Genomic DNA, 17,753 nt, shown 5'->3' with positions numbered 1-17,753 from the left:
GAAAAGTTTTTATCGAGGATGTAAGGCATGTGTACGTGTAGGAAGAGAGGAAAGTGATTGGTTCTCAGTGAATGTAGGTTTGCGGCAGGGGTGTGTGATGTCTCCATGGTTGTTTAATTTGTTTATGGATGGGGTTGTTAGGGAGGTGAATGCAAGAGTTTTGGAAAGAGGGGCAAGGATGAAGTCTGTTGTGGATGAGAGAGCTTGGGAAGTGAGTCAGTTGTTGTTCGCTGATGATACAGCGCTGGTGGCTGATTCATGTGAGAAACTGCAGAAGCTGGTGACTGAGTTTGGTAAAGTGTGTGAAAGAAGAAAGTTAAGAGTAAATGTGAATAAGAGCAAGGTTATTAGGTACAGTAGGGTTGAGGGTCAAGTCAATTGGGAGGTGAGAAAAACTGGAGGAAGTGAAGTGTTTTAGATATCTGGGAGTGGATCTGGCAGCGGATGGAAACATGGAAGCGGAAGTGGATCATAGGGTGGGGGAGGGGGCGAAAATTCTGGGAGCCTTGAAGAATGTGTGGAAGTCGAGAACATTATCTCGGAAAGCAAAAATGGTTATGTTTGAAGGAATAGTGGTTCCAACAATGTTGTATGGTTGCGAGGCGTGGACTATGGATAGAGTTGTGCGCAGGAGGATGGATGTGCTGGAAATGAGTTGTTTGAGGACAATGTGTGGTGTGAGGTGGTTTGATCGAGTAAGTAACGTAAGGGTAAGAGAGATGTGTGGAAATAAAAAGAGCGTGGTTGAGAGAGCAGAAGAGGGTGTTTTGAAATGGTTTGGTCACATGGAGAGAATAAGTGAGGAAAGATTGACCAAGAGGATATATGTGTCGGAGGTGGAGGGAACGAGGAGAAGAGGGAGACCAAATTGGAGGTGGAAAGATGGAGTGAAAAAGATTTTGTGTGATCGGGGCCTGAACATGCAGGAGGGTGAAAGGAAGGCAAGGAATTGGAGCGATGTGGTATACCGGGGTTGACGTGCTGTCAGTGGATTGAATCAAGGCATGTGAAGCGTCTGGGGTAAACCATGGAAAGCTGTGTAGGTATGTATATTTGCGTGTGTGGACGTATGTATATACATGTGTATGGGGGTGGGTTGGGCCATTTCTTTCGTCTGTTTCCTTGCGCTACCTCGCAAACGCGGGAGACAGTGACAAAGCAAAAAAAAAAAAAAAATATATATATATATAAAGCCTTGAAGAATGTGTGGAAGTCGAGAACATTATCTCGGAAAGCAAAAATGGGTATGTTTGAAGGAATAGTGGTTCCAACAATGTTGTATGGTTGCGAGGCGTGGGCTATGGATAGAGTTGTGCGCAGGAGGATGGATGTGCTGGAAATGAGATGTTTGAGGACAATGTGTGGTGTGAGGTGGTTTGATCGAGTAAGTGACGTAAGGGTAAGAGAGATGTGTGGAATTAAAAAGAGCGTGGTTGAGAGAGCAGAAGAGGGTGTTTTGAAATGGTTTGGGCGCATGGAGAGAATGAGTGAGGAAAGATTGACCAAGAGGATATATGTGTCGGAGGTGGAGGGAACGAGGAGAAGAGGGAGACCAAATTGGAGGTGGAAAGATGGAGTGAAAAAGATTTTGTGTGATCGGGGCCTGAACATGCAGGAGGGTGAAAGGAGGGCAAGGAATAGAGTGAACTGGAGCGATGTGGTATACCGGGGTTGACGTGCTGTCAGTGGATTGAATCAGGGCATGTGAAGCGTCTGGGGTAAACCATGGAAAGCTGTGTAGGTATGTATATTTGCGTGTGTGGACGTATGTATATACATGTGTATGGGGGTGGGTTGGGCCATTTCTTTCGTCTGTATCCTTGCGCTACCTCGCAAACGCGGGAGACAGCGACAAAGCAAAAAAAAAAATAAACAAAAAAAAATATATATATATATATATATATATATATATATATATATATATATATATATATATATATATATATATATATCCATGGGTTACCCCAGACGCTTCACATGCCCTGTCAATCCATTGACAGCACGTCGACCCCGGTATACCACATCGTTCCATTCACTCTATTTCTTGCACGCCTCTTTCACTCTCCTGTATGTTCAGGCACCGATCGCTAAAATCTTTTTCACTCCATTCTTCTACCTCCAATTTGGTCTCCCACTTTTCGTTCCCTCCACCTCTGACACATATATACTCTTTGTTAATCTTTCTTCACTTATTCTCTCCATGTGACAAAACCATTTCAATACACCCTCTTCTGCTCTCTTAACCACACTCTTTTTATAACCACACATCCCTCTTACCTTTTCATTACTTACTCGATCAAACCACCTCACACCACATATTGTCCTCAAACAACTCATTTCAAACACATCCACCCTCCTCCGCACAACCCTATCTACAGCCCACGACTCGCAACGATATTACATTGCTGGAACCACTATTCCTTCAAACATACCAATTTTTGCTCTACGAGATAACGTTCTCGCTTTCCACACATTCTTCAACGCTCCCAAAACTTTCTCCCCCTCCCCCACCCTGGCTCACTTCCGCTTCCATGGTTTCATTCGCTGCCAAATCCACTCCCAGATATCTAAAACACTTCACTTCCTCCAGTTTTTCTCCATTCAAACTTACCTCCCAATTGACTTGTCCCTCAGCCCTACTGAACCGAATGACCTTGCTCTTATTCACGTTTACTTCCAGCTTTCTTCTTTCATATACCTTACCAAATTCAGTCATCAGCTTCTGCAGTTTCTCACCCGAATCAGCCACCAGCGCTGTATCATCAGCGAACAACAACTGACTCACTTCCCAAGCCCTCTCATCGACAATAGACTGCATACTTGCCCCTCTCCAAAACTCTTGGATTCACCTCCCTAACAATCCCATCCAAAAACAATTTAAACAACCATGGAGACATCACGCCTCCCTGAAGCAAACCGACATTTACTAGGAACCAATCACTTCCCTCTCTTCCTACTCGTGCACATGCCTTACATCCTTGATAAAAACTTTTCAATTCTTTTAGCAACTTACCTCCCACACCATATACTCTTAATATCTTCCACAGAGCATCTCTATGAACTATCATATGGCTTCTCCAGATCCATAAATGCTACATACAAATCCATTTGTTTTTCTAAGTATTTCTCACATACATTCTACAAAGCAAACACCTGATCCACACATCCTCTACCACTTCTGAAACCACACTGCTCTTCCCCAATCTAATGCTCTGTACATGCCATATGATTTCCCAGGAATACTTAACAAACTTATACCTCTGAAATATGAACGCTCACCTTTATCCCTTTTGCCTTTGTACAATGGCACTATGCATGCATTCCGCTAATTCTCAGGCACTTCACCATGAATCATACATATATTGAATATCCTCACCAACCAGCCAACAACACAGTGACCCCCTTTCTTGATAAATTCCACTGCAATACCATCCAAAACCGCCGCCTTGCCGGCTGTCATCTTCCGCAAAGCTTTCACTACCTCTTCTCTGAGGAAAGGGAAATGTGGTTTCGACGCATTACACGTGACAGCTAGAGTGTGCTGGCGCGGGGGTAGAGGGATGCTGTTTCATGTGTCGCGGGGTGGCGGCGAGAATGCATGAAGGTAGCAAGTATGAATATTTACATGTGTATATGTATGTAGTATATGTCTGTGTATGTATCTGTATGTATACGTTGAAATGTATAGGTATGTATATGTGCGTGTGGGCATTTATACATATACATGTGCATGTGGGGAGACAGCGACAAAGTATGATATATATATATATATATATATATATATATATATATATATATATATATATATATATATATATATATATATATATATATATTTATATATATTTATTATTTTTTTTTATTATACTTTGTCGCTGTCTCCCGCGTTTGCGAGGTAGCGCAAGGAAACAGACGAAAGAAATGGCCCAACCCCCCCATACACATGTATATACATACGTCCACACACGCAAATATACATACCTACACAGCTTTCCATGGTTTACCCCAGACGCTTCACATGCCTTGATTCAATCCACTGACAGCACGTCAACCCCGGTATACCACATCGCTCCAATTCACTCTATTCCTTGCCCTCCTTTCACCCTCCTGCATGTTCAGGCCCCGATCACACAAAATCTTTTTCACTCCATCTTACCACCTCCAATTTGGTCTCCCTCTTCTCCTCGTTCCCTCCACCTCCGACACATATATCCTCTTGCTCAATCTTTCCTCACTCATTCTCTCCATGTGCCCAAACCACTTCAAAACACCCTCTTCTGCTCTCTCAAACACGCTCCTTTTATTTCCACACATCTCTCTTACCCTTACGTTACTCACTCGATCAAACCACCTCACACCACACATTGTCCTCAAACATCTCATTTCCAGCACATCCATCCTCCTGCGCACAACTCTATCCATAGCCCACGCCTCGCAACCATACAACATTGTTGGAACCACTATTCCTTCAAACATATATATATTCATTCATTTGTTATTAATATTTTTTTTTTTATTATGCTTTGTCGCTGTCTCCCGCTTTGCGAGGTACCGCAAGGAAGCAGACGAAAGAATAGCCCAACCCACCGACATACACATGTATATATATACACGTCCACACACGCAAATATACATACCTATACATCCCAACGTATACATATATATATACACACGCAGACATATACATATATATACACATGTATATAATCCACACTGTCTGCCTTTATTCATTCCCATCGCCACCTCGCCACACATGAAATAACAACCCCCTCCCCCCTCATGTGTGCGAGGTAGCGCTAGGAAAAGACAACAAAGGCCACATTCGTTCACACTCAGTCTCTAGCTGTCATGAAATAATGCACCGAAACCACAGCTCCCTTTCCACATCCAGGCCCCACAAAACTTTCCATGGTTTACCCCAGACAGCACGTCGACCCCGGTATACCACATCGTTCCAATTCACTCTATTCCTTGCAAGCCCTTCACCCTCCTGCATGTTCAGGCCCTGATCACTCAAAATCTTTTTCACTCCATTTTTCCTCCTGCAATTTGGTCTCCCACTTCTCCTCGTTTCCTCCACCTCTGACACGTATATCCTCTTGGTCAATCTTTCCTCACTCATTCTCTTCATGTGACCGAACCATTTCAAAACACCCTCCTCTGCTCTCTCAACCACACTCATTTAATTTCCACACATCTCTCTGACCTTATTATTACTTACTCGATCAAACCACTTCACACCACATATTGTCCTCAAACATCTCATTTCCAGCACATCCACCCTCCTCCGCACAACTCTATCCATAGCCCACGCCTCGCAACCATAAAACATTGTTGGAATCACTATTCCTTCAAACATACCCATTTTTCCCTTCCGAGATAATGTTCTCGACTTCCACACATTCTTCAAGGCTCCAAGAATTTTCGCCCCCTCCCCCACCCTATGATTCACTTCCGCTTCCATGGTTCCATCCGCTGCCACATCCACTCCCAGATATCTAAAATACTTCACTTCCTCCAGTTTTTCTCCATTCAAACTTACCTCCCACTTGACTTGACCCTCAACTCCACTCTACCTAAGAACCTTGCTCTTATTCACATTTACTTTCAACTTTCTTCTTTCACACACTTTACCAAACTCAGTCACCAGCTTCTGCAGTTTCTCACATGAATCAGCCACCAGCGCTCTATCATCAACGAACAGCAACTGACTCACTTCCCAAGCCCTCTCATCCACAACGGACTGCATAATTGCCCCTTCTTTCCAAGACTCTTGCATTTACCTCCCTAACAACCCCATCCATAAACAAATTAAACAGCCATGGAAACATCACACACCCCTGTCACCACTGTCGCAAACCTACATTCACTGAGAACCAATCACTTTCCTCTCTTCCTACACGTACACATGTCTTACATCCTCGATAAAAACTTTTCAATGCTTCTAACAACTTACCTCCCACACCATATATTCTTAACTCCCACAGAGCATCTCTATCAACTCTATCATATGCCTTCTCCAGATCCATAAATGCTACATACAAATCCATTTGCTTTTCTAAGTATTTCTAACATACATTTTTCAAAGCAAACACCTGATTCACATATCCTCTACCACTTCTGAAACCACACTGCTCTTCCCCAATCTGATGCTCTGTACATGCCTTCACCCTCTCAATCAATACCCTCCCATATAATTTACCAGGAATACTCAACAAACTTATACCTCTGTAATTTGAGCACTCACCTTTGTCCCCTTTGCCTTTGTACAATGGAACTATGCAAGCATTCCGCCAGTCCTCAGGCACCTCACCATGAATTATACATACATTAGATAACCTTACCAACCAGTCAACAATATAGTCACCCCCTTTTTTAATAAATTCCACTACAATACCATCCAAACCCGCTGCCTTGCCAGCTTTCATCTTTTGCAAAGCTTTTACTACCTCTTCGCTGGTTACCAAATCATTTTCCCTAACCCTCTCACTTTGCACACCACCTCGACCAAAACACCCTATATCTGTCACTCTATCATCAAACACATTCAACAAACCTTGAAAATACTCACTCCACCTCCTTCTCACATCACCACTACTTTTTATCACCTCCCCATTTGCCCCGTTCACTGAAGTTCCCATTTGTTCCCTTGTCTTACGCACTTTATTTAACTCCTTCCAAAACATCTTTTTATCCTCAGTAAAATTTAATGATACTCTCTCACCCCAACTCTCATTTGCCCTTTTCTTCACCTCTTGCACCTTTCCCTTGACCTCATGCCTCTTTCTTTTTTATACATCTCCCACTCATTTGAATTATTTCCCTGCAAAAATCGTCCAAATGCCTCTCTCTTCTCTTTCACTAATAATCTTACTTCTTCATCCCACCACTCACTACCCTTTCTAATCTGCCCACCTCCCACGCTTCTCATGCCACGAGCATCTTTTGTGCAAGCCATCACTGCTTCCCTAAATACATCCCATTCCTCCCCCACTCCCCTTACCTCCTTTGTTCTCACCTTTTACCATTCTGTACTCGGTCTCCCCTGGTACTTTCTCACACAAGTCTCTTTCCCAAGCTCACTTACTCTCACCACTCTCTTCACCCCAACATTCTCTCTTCTTTTCTGAAAACCTCTACAAATCTTCACCGCCTCCTCAAGATAATGATCAGACATCCCTCCAGTTGCACCTCTCAAGCATTAACATCCAAAAGTCTCTCTTTCGCGCGTCTATCAATTAACACGTAACCCAATAACGCTCTCTGGCCATCTCTCCTACTTACATACGTATACTTATGTATATCTCCCTTTTTAAACCAGGTATTGCCAATCACCAGTCCTTTTTCAGCACCTAAATCTACAGGGTCTCCATTTCCATTTACAACACTAAACACCCCATGTATACCAATTAATACCTCAACTGCCAGTGTATATATATATATATATTAGTTTGCGGCAGGGGTGCGTGATGTCTCCATGGTTGTTTAATTTGTTTATGGATGGGGTTGTTAGTGAGGTGAATGCAAGAGTTTTGGAAACGGGGGCAAGTATGCGGTCTGTTGTGGATGAGAGAGCTTGGGGAGTGAGTCAGTTGTTGTTCGCTGATGATACAGCGCTGGTGGCTGATTCAGGTGAGAAACTGCAGAAGCTGGTGACTGTGTTTGGTAAAGTGTGTGAAAGGAGAAAGCTGAGAGTAAATGTGAATAAGCGCAAGGTTATTAGGTACTGTAGGGTTGAGGGACAAGTCAATTGGGAGGTAAGTTTGAACGGACACAAGCTGGAGAATGTGAAGTGTTTTAGGTATCTGGGAGCGGATGGAACCATGGAAGCGGAAGTGAATCATAGTGTTGGGGAGGGGGGCGAAAGTTCTGGGAGCGTTGAAGAATGTGTGAAGTCGAGAACGTTATCTTGAATAGCAAAAATGGGTATGTTTGAAGGAATAGTGGTTCCAACAATGTTATATGGTTGCGGGGTGTGGGCTATAGATAGAGTTATGCCGAGGAGGGTGGATGTGCTGGAAATGAGATGTTTGAGGACAATATGTGGTGCGAGGTGGTTTGATCGAGGAGTAATGAAAGGGTAAGAGAGATGTGTGGAAATAAAAAGAGTGTGGTTGAGAGAACAGAAGGGGGTGTTTTGAAATGGTTTGGTCACATGGAGAGAATGAGTGAGGAAAGATTGACTAAGGGGATGTGTGTCAGAGGTGGAGGGAACGAGGAGAAGTGGGAGACCAAATTGGAGGTGGAAAGATGGAGTGAAAAAGATTTTGAGTAATCGGGGCTTGAGCATGCAGGAGGGTGAAAAACGTGCAAGGAATAGAGTGAATTGGAACGATGTCGCATATCGGGGTCGACGTGCTGTCAATGAATTGAACCAGGGCATGTGAAGCGTCTGGGGTAAACCATGGAAAGTTTTGTGGGGCCTGGATGTGGAAAGGGAGCTGTGGTTTCGGTGCATTATACATGACAGCTAAAGACTGAGTGTGAACGAATGTGGCCTTTGTTGTCTTTTCCTTGCGCTACCTCGCGCACATGTGGGGGAGGGGGTTGTTATTTCATGTGTGGCGGGGTGGCGACGGAAATAAATAAGGGCAGACAATATGAATTATGTACATGTGTTTATATGTATATGTCTGTGTAAATATATGTATACGTTGAAATGTGCAGGTATGTATATGTGTGCGTGTTTGTTTGGGTTGGGCCATTCTTTCGTCTGTTTCCTTGCGCTACCTCGCTAACGCGGGAGACAGCGACAAAGTATAATAGATATATAGATAAATGATAAATAGATAAGATTTTGACACTGAGATATCATTACAACCCACGAGATTAAGAAAAGTCTGTTCCAAAAAATGATAAAACAATCTCACAAGAAAGTATATAATTTTCAACACATTTCACAACTGCTAACATGATGTAGAGCACAATATAGTCTTCATCATTCAACGTACAACAACTGAAAACTCTTACAACAATATCTACAGTGTCCAAAACTTCTTGATGCGTTCCCTTAATTCATTTGGAAGATGCAGGCAGGGCACACTAAGTCTGTGTAGCTGAGGAAAGTGTATTAGCGACGAGAGAGAGAGAGAGAGAGAGAGAGAGAGAGAGAGAGAGAGAGAGAGAGAGAGAGAGAGAGAGAGAGAGAGAGAGACGAGGGCAAGGTTTGACTTACATGTTAAGGACGGAGCGGAGTCCTAGAAAGGAGTATCGCGTGATATTGGTCATTCCCTGGCTGCTCAGGTCCCTGTAGGCCAGAAAAAAAAAAGACATCAAATGAAGGCAAAACTGATTCGAATCTTGTACTAAGGTAATACCAAACCAAAACGACAATGAATTAAACATTACCTGAAAATAAGAACGAATAGAACATTACACCGAAGCAATAACGAACCACACATTAAGGATGGAACGAAAGCAAGATGAAGTCAAGGCATAAATGAAAGATTCATCTAATTAGGAGGAACCTAGTATCATTAGTTCGATCTGTTTGTTTCACTTGCTTAATGTTGATTAATGAATGCTTTGCTAAGACAGGATGGGGAAGCAAGGGAAATGGGGGGAGGTTCCTTCCCTTTACCATCCTGCAGTGGACTTGTGTTGGGGATGACCAGTTCTAAAGGATTAGTTTTACATCACAAAACAACCTACTCTATACACACAAGTCGGAGATTTTCAAACCCTATACCATCTTCAAACCGCCACATAAGCCTTACCAACGAAGCAGCCAATGAGCGATCAGCTTAGCCGATGAGCTCCGCCCACCTGTCTCCACCCGATCCACCAGAATCGTATGTAAGTAGCCATCCACAACAGAACCATTTATAGATCATTTATCATCATGTTCACTTCTGCACAGATGGCTCCAAGACAGGTGAACGTGTGTGCGCAAGTGTGTGTTCGAACGAATGTTCTCTTCGGCACAGACTACCAACACATCCAACTGTTTTCTGTGCGGAATTATTTGCTATTGATAAGGCAATAGATTATATGATTAATTCAGTTCATACTAAATCAGTAATTTTTACAGATTCGTTGTCAGCTCTTTAATGTTATATTCTCTGGTTATACTGAATCGAAATGAAATTCAGGGCAACATTATTAATAAATCAAACTCGTGTGATAAAGATATCATATTGATTTGAGTCCCGGGCTGGTCACTGTAATATTTACAACAATGAGCAGGCAGACTAGTTGGCTAAGTCGACCTCAGAACTCGAGGAAGTCGTTCTGATCCCTCGGGAGCTGGGGTCCTGCCTTTCCCTGTGGAAAGAATTGACTATTTCTTCTGTGGCAAAGTGTCAGTGGACCAGCCTGACTATACCAAGAAAATACAAACCACAAGTAGCGGACTGGACGACCTCGTACTGTAAGAACAGAAGAGAGGAAGTCGTGCGAGATCGTCCACGCCCCAGCTGCTCATACAACACCCACCATTATCATTACCACTATTATCATTATCATTATTATTACTATTATCATTATTATTATTTGTTGGGTTTTTACGCCCATCGACGCATGAGGAAGGTCATTAGACCTGCAACCATATTTAATGTATGACTGAAGACTTCATTCCTAGATATCTATACTTAAGAGAAAAAATAAATGAAAAAAGAATTGTAGATAAGTGTAACTGATATTATAATGATAGCGCTAATGGCATCAAAAATAAATGATAGAAACAAAAGATTTTGTGGGTATTGAGCCGACGTGGCGAGGAGAGGCATATACCACTCAGTCGACACAGCACCACAGTTACAGTTTATCCGAGAGTGCGAGAAGATGAGACAGACTAGAGATAGTCTTCCACCACGTCATACACATAGAATAAATAGTGTATTCGGAGGTCCGCCGGCTCAGCCCCCATGGCGTAGCTGCCCTGGGGGAAAAAACCACCTCCCTGCCAAGGTCGATCGTCTAGTGAATGGACATGTTCACCCACCATGTGACCAGCCCAAGTAGGAGGAGCCTCACACCGAAGCTAACCCCGGCTACAGAGCAGAAAGAGAATCAGAAAAAATTACTGCTTGATTGTGATTTGAATTGATGATAATGTCTATGGCTCGATCAATGGCAAACAAAGGGCAAAATATAGATGTATGGTTCGGCAAGCGGTATCTGAGGGCACATTCCATCGACCACACACTTGCACCCACACATTCATCCGAGAAGTGACCATACGATAAGTGATCAATTATAACCTGACGAAAACGCTAGTGTCCCTCGGACTTCGATGTATGCGCTTTTTTGGCTCTAAGCCAGCTCGTCTTTATGTTAATATCTGAACCCTTCCAGGGAGGTAAGGAATTCTTAAACCATCGAGTCCACTTCATTCACTTGAATACAGGAGTTCCCACTGAGGAAGTGTATTCTTACGGCCAGGGTCCTGACGCCTCTGTTGACCAGCTGTGGAACATTCCAGAATGAGACGACAAGCAGTTGTATTGTTCCTTCTGGTCATCAGAATACCGCTTTGCCACGACAGGATCTCACGTCTTAGTCGGAGAGGAGGTACATGGGCCTCAACTACTTCCAATCGTGGACCTCTGGTACAGGTTAGGGCTCCAAGACACATTCGCAAACATTTATTCTACATCACATCCAACCTCCTCAGGGTATACTCGCTCGCCGAAGCATAAACCTGAGAGCCATGGTCTAGTTTAGATGTAATTAGGGATTTATGAATCATATATAAAGATTTTCTGTCATCTCCCTAGGAAGAACCCTGAAAGACATTTAATCTTTAATCTTTTACAGCAATTTGTTACTAAATAATCAACATGACTTTTCCAATTAAATCTTCTATCAAAATTTAAGCCTAGGAATTTTACTGTATTTCGAAATGGGATCGGGATGTTGTCTAACGTTCAAAGCAAACTTGGGATATTAATTTTTCGGGTGAAGACAACCGCGATACTTTTGTTGGGTGAGAACCTAAATCCCCATTGTAGCGCCCAATGATGAAGGGAATCAAGCGCAGCTTGAACCCGCTTAGCCAAATTGTGCACTAGGCGAAGACAGCCATAGCGCACAATCATCAACATAGAATGAGTATTTAAGATCTCGCGGGACGGAAGCTGGAGACAGAATATCATTGATCATAATGTTAAATAATGTTGGGCTAAGAACTCTGCCTTGCGGCATCCCATTCTCCTGGACAAATTGTGTCCGAAATGACACTGGGTGCTGTAAGTTTCACAGCAAAAGTTCTATCGTTTAAAAAGTTTCTAATGAATATGGGTAAATAACCTCTTAAACCAAAAGCATAAAGTTTGCTTAAGATTCCGTTTCGCCATGTCATGTCGAAGGCTTTTAACCGACCATTTTTCTTAGCCCGTTTATGTCGGGACTTGGGCGAGCCCCCAGGGGAACATAAACAGTCCCTGGAAGTGGATTTTCTGGCTTCTAACAATACTATGTCCTCCAACGAAGAGGTCTTGTGAAGCACAGACCTCCTTGGTGGAGATTTCACAAGTTTAGTCATATTTAAAGATACGTTATCTTCGTTATCTTGAGGGTGAGGAGAGGATGTGGTATTGGCATAGGATATGTTATGGACTGTGGTTGGGGAATTGGTTGTAAGGTTAGATGGAGCTGGGTTCTTGGAACTGACGGTCGGCGTGCCACAAGAAGTCTGCGTCGAGTAGACGAGATTTTTCGAATGTTAAATTTATCAGGGGAGTTCTACTCCTTTCGCCAGTGATAAATTTAGTGATGCACCTAGCAGCGATAACGACCTCGTTTGCGAGTTCTATCACTATATAGTCCTCTGACACATCCATGGCATCAGTGCAGTAGATGACTTCCCTGCATGAATTCACGGAAAGTGGTATCGAGACCACAATATCATGAGTATGGAACTTCGTCAACTTTAGCAGTTCCGCCACCTGATTCGTCGATTTGACTTTGATCAGCAAGTCACCACTAGCCAGTTTCCTGACCGTTTCAACAAGCCCAGACCAACATCAATGACCCTGATTTAGCAAGGGATTGAGGGAGGCAAGGGTCGTTGCTCTGGGCCAAAACAAAATCAGCATTTCTATTTCTAACAGAAGATCCGTCACCACTACCCCTTACGGGGGCAGTGGATGGCTTACCCGGGTCCATCCTAAAGGGACCTAGCCCTAAAATCTGGGGTAGCTATCACCTCATAATAAAAAAATAAAAAAACTAGTTAACCTCCTCCCCCCCGAAAAGATCAGGCAATTGTTTTATACAACAAAAAGGTTTCAGGTCTCCGGAGCCGGTCGCACAAAGGCCAGGCGGAGTTCTCCTGGGGGATATCCCGTCAATTTGAAAGATCTATTCTGCACAAAACTCCCTAATGAAAAGATACTGATGAACAATAACACTCAACAAACCTTAAGATCGTAGCGAGGGTAACGACAACGCAGGAAGGAATAGCTACAACCTGGATCTGTAAGAACGGCAACACTTCCATACGGGTCAGTCGCTGGTACGTGACTATTGTTCAGTAGACTCACCCACCTCCAACCGTATATGAAGCGAAGCTTTCCAGCAAGTTATGAAACCTGCCAAAACCAATTTAACAACAGACCACCTTCTCATACAATGCACAAAGTACCATGAAAACAGGAAGAGTCTGACAATTTCTTTCAAGAACAAGAAAACAAACTTCACCATATACAATCTCATTGGTGATAATGTCAACATAATCAACAAACTGATTATCTTTCTCAAGGAAACGGAAATAATCAAGATGATTTAAGATGGTTCGTTGGTTCGACTCTGTGCCGGAGCTGGCTTCGGGGTGTCGCTGCCTCTGCTCTGGGCTGGCTGTATGGTAGGCGAGGCAATTTGCTCATTATGCTGCTGGCCATGATCGGGGGTAGTTCGGCTTGGAGCTGGTTCCGTTATGGTGTCCAGCTGACGAGTTACCGGTGTTCTTGTCATGATTAATATGTGTGTGTCATGTCATAGTGAAGGACTATCTCTCATCTATCTTATTTTTTCGCAGTCCTTCTGGCAGCTGCACCAGTGAATGTTGTGCCGACTGGGTGGTGTTTGCTGCCACCTTGACACAATACCCACTTACCAATTTTTCTTCCACTATCTATTGCTTTTCTAATCCCCTACAGGACTAGATAGGACTTATAGGTATCAGTATAATTATGTAGGGACTTTATACAGTCAAAAATCAAACAGGGTTGAAGGCCTAATGACTTTACTTATAGGTCGCTGGCCGTTAAACCCAACAAACAGAACTTTCAGATTCAGCCTGAAGATGGAAGAAGTCAGTTCCGAAACGTCGTTGACCTTTGGGGAACTCTTGAAGAAACTTCAAGAAGACCAACGAAAATTTGTACGGCAAATAAAAACTGTACATAAGACAGATAAAGGAGAATGTGCCATAGCTCTCAGCCTAATATGCCTCCAAGAAAATATCCTGCCTGGTTACACCAACACATACATACATATATATATATATACATATATATATATATACACGAATATAGTGCATATGAACGCACACTACCATATAACATATAAACCTCCGACAGCCAGGATCGAACCTGGGACCCCTGCGTAGCAGGCAGGAGCGCTACTACTAGGCTATGATCACCTCTTAAAGAGAAATGACTATTCGAGTACTATATATATATATATATATATATATATATATATATATATATATATATATATATATATATATATATATATATATATATATATATATATATATTCTAACTTTCTAAAAGGAGAAACAGAAGGAGTCACATGGGGAGTGCTCATCCTCCTCGAAGTCTCAGATTGGGGTGTCTAAATGTGTGTGGATGTAACCAACATGAGAAAAAAGGAGAGACAGGTAGTATGTTTGAGGAAAGGAACCTGGATGTTTTGGCTCTGAGAGAAACGAAGCTCAAGGGTAAAGGGGAAGAGTGGTTTGGGAATGTCTTAGGAGTAAAATCAGGGGTTAGTGAGAGGACAAGAGCAAGGGAAGGAGGAGCATTACTCCTGCAACAGGAGTGGTGGGAGTATGTGATAGAGTGTAAGAAAGTAAACTCCAGATTGATATGGGTAAAACTGAAAGTGAATGGAGAGAGATTGGTGATTATTGGTGCATATGCACCTGGGCATGAGAAGAAAGATCATGAGAAGCAAGAGTTTTGGGAGCAGCTGAATGAGTGTGTTAGTAGTTTTGATGCACGAGACCGGGTTATAGTGATGGGTGATTTGAATGCAAAGATGAGTAATGTGGCAGATGAGGGAAAAATTGGTGTACATGGGGTGTTCAGTGTTGTAAATGGAAATGGTGAAGAGCTTGTAGATTTATGTGCTGAAAAAGGACTGGTGATTGGGAATACCTGCTTTAAAAAGAGAGATATACATAAGTATACGTATGTAAGTAGGAGAAATGGCCAGAGAGCGTTATTGGATTAGGTGTTAATTGATAGGCGCGCGAAAGAGAGACTTTTGGATGTTAATGTGTTGAGAGGTGCAACTGGAGGGATGTCTGATCAGTGTCTTGTGGAGGCGAAGGTGAAGATTTGTAGAGGTTTTCAGAAAAGAAGAGAGAATGTTGGGGTGAAGAGAGTGGTGAGAGTAAGTGAGCTTGGGAGGGAGACTTGTGTGAGGAATTACCAGGAGAGACTGAGTACAGAATGAAAAAAGGTGAGAACAAAGGAGGTAAGGGGAGTGGGGGAGGAATGGGATGTATTTAGGGAAGCAGCGATGGCTTGCGCAAAAGATGCTTGTGGCATGAGAAGAGTGGGAGGTGGGCAGATTAGAAAGGGTAGTGAGTGGTGGGATGAAGAAATAAGATTATTAGTGAAAGAGAAGAGAGGCATTTGGACGATTTTTGCAGGGAAATAATGCAAATGACTGGGAGATGTAAAAAGAAAGAGGCAGGAGGTCAAGAGAAAGGTGCAAGAGGTGAAAAAGAGGACAAATGAGAGTTGGGGTGAGAGAGTATCATTAAATTTTAGGGAGAATAAAAAGATGCTTTGGAAGGAGGTAAATAAAGTGCGTAAGACAAGGGAACAAATGGGAACTTCAGTGAAGGGGGCTAATGGGGAGGTGATAACAAGTAGTGGTGATGTGAGAAGGAGACGGTGTGAGTATCAAAATTTGAAGGTTTACCGAATGTGTCTGATGATAGAGTTGCAGATATAGGATGTTTTGGTCGAGGTGGTGTGCAAAGTGAGAGGGTTAGGGAGAATGATTTGGTAAACAGATAAGAGATAGTAAAAGCTTTGCGAAAGATGAAAGCCGGCAAGGCAGCGGGTTTGAATGGTATTGCAGTGGAATTTATTAAAAAAGGGGATGACTGTATTGTTGACTGGTTGGTAAGGTTATTTAATGTATGTATGACTCATGGTGAGGTGCCTGAGGATTTTCGGAATGCTTGCATAGTGCCATTGTATAGGGGCAAAGGAGATAAAAGAGAGTGTTCAAATTACAGAGGTATAAGTTTGTTGAGTATTCCTGGGAAAATATATGGGAGGGTATTGATTGAGAGGGTGAAGGCATGTACAGAGCATCAGATTGGGGAAGAGCAGTGTGGTTTCAGAAGTGGTAGAGGATGTGTGGATCAGGTGTTTTGCTTTGAAGAATGTATGTGAGAAATACTTAGAAAAGCAAATGGATTTGTATGTAGAATTTATGGATCTGGAGAAGGCATATGATAGAGTTGATAGAGATGCTTTGTGAAAGGTATTATGAATATATGGTGTGGTAGGCAAGTTGTTAGAAGCAGTGAAAAGTTTTTATCGAGGATGTAAGACATGTGTACGTGTAGGAAGAGAGGAAAGTGATTGGTTCTCAGTGAATGTTGGTTTGCGGCAGGGGTGTATGATGTCTCCATGGTTGTTTAATTTGTTTATGGATGGGGTTGTTAGGGAGGTGAATGCAAGAGTTTTGGAAAGAGGGGCAAGTATGAAGTCTGTTGTGGATGAGAGAGCTTGGGAAGTTAGTCAGTTGTTGTTCGCAGATGATACAGCGCTGGTGGCTGCTTCGGGTGAGAAACTGCAGAAGCTGGTGACTGAGTTTGGTAAAGTGTGTGAAAGAAGAAAGCTGAGAGTAAATGTGAATAAGAGCAAGGTTATTAGGTACAGTAGGGTTGAGGGACATTTCAATTGGGAGGTAAGTTTGAATAGAGAAAGGCTGGAGGAAGTGAAGTGTTTTAGATATCTGGGAGCGGATTTGGCAGCGGATGTAACCATGGAAGCGGAAGTGAATCATAGGGTGGGGGAGGGGGCGAAAGTTCTGGAAACTAACCTAACCTAACCTATCCCTGGGGATAGGGGAGAAAGAATACTTCCCACGTATTCCCTGCGTGTCGTAGAAGGCGACTAAAAGGGGAGGGAGCGGTGGGCTGGAAATCCCCCCCTCTCATTATTTTTTTTTAATTTTCCAAAAGAAGGAACAGAGAAGGGGGCCAGGTGAGGATATTCCCTCAAAGGCCCAGTTCTCTGTTCTTAACGCTACCTCGCTAACGCGGGAAATGGCGAATAGTTTGAAAAAGAAAGAATATATATATATATATATATATATATATATATATATATATATATATATATATATATATATATATTTTTTTTTTTTTTTTTTATACTTTGTCGCTGTCTCCCGCGTTTGCGAGGTAGCGCAAGGAAACAGACGAAAGAAATGGCCCAACCCCCCCCCCCCATACACATGTACATACACACGTCCACACACGCAAATATACATACCTACACAGCTTTCCATGGTTTACCCCAGACGCTTCACATGCCTTGCTTCAATCCACTGAC

The 17,753-nt window shown here is 42.8% G+C and overlaps 1 protein-coding gene across 1 annotated transcript in view; it reads right to left on the bottom strand.

The window, feature by feature from the left end:
* LOC139765732 (uncharacterized) overlaps positions 1 to 17,753 on the bottom strand; it is a 556,217-nt gene that overhangs the window by 154,588 nt on the left and 383,876 nt on the right. Inside the window, exon 25 of the mRNA XM_071693548.1 lies at positions 9,176 to 9,247. Within this exon, the coding sequence (XP_071549649.1) occupies positions 9,176 to 9,247 (72 nt within the window). The remainder of the gene's footprint in view (positions 1 to 9,175; positions 9,248 to 17,753) is intronic.

The sequence above is a fragment of the Panulirus ornatus genome, chromosome 55 (assembly GCF_036320965.1).
Source record: "Panulirus ornatus isolate Po-2019 chromosome 55, ASM3632096v1, whole genome shotgun sequence".
Lineage (NCBI taxonomy): Eukaryota > Metazoa > Arthropoda > Malacostraca > Decapoda > Palinuridae > Panulirus > Panulirus ornatus.
Note: the sequence above shows the minus strand (reverse complement) of the source record. Positions and strands in the feature narration are given on the sequence as shown.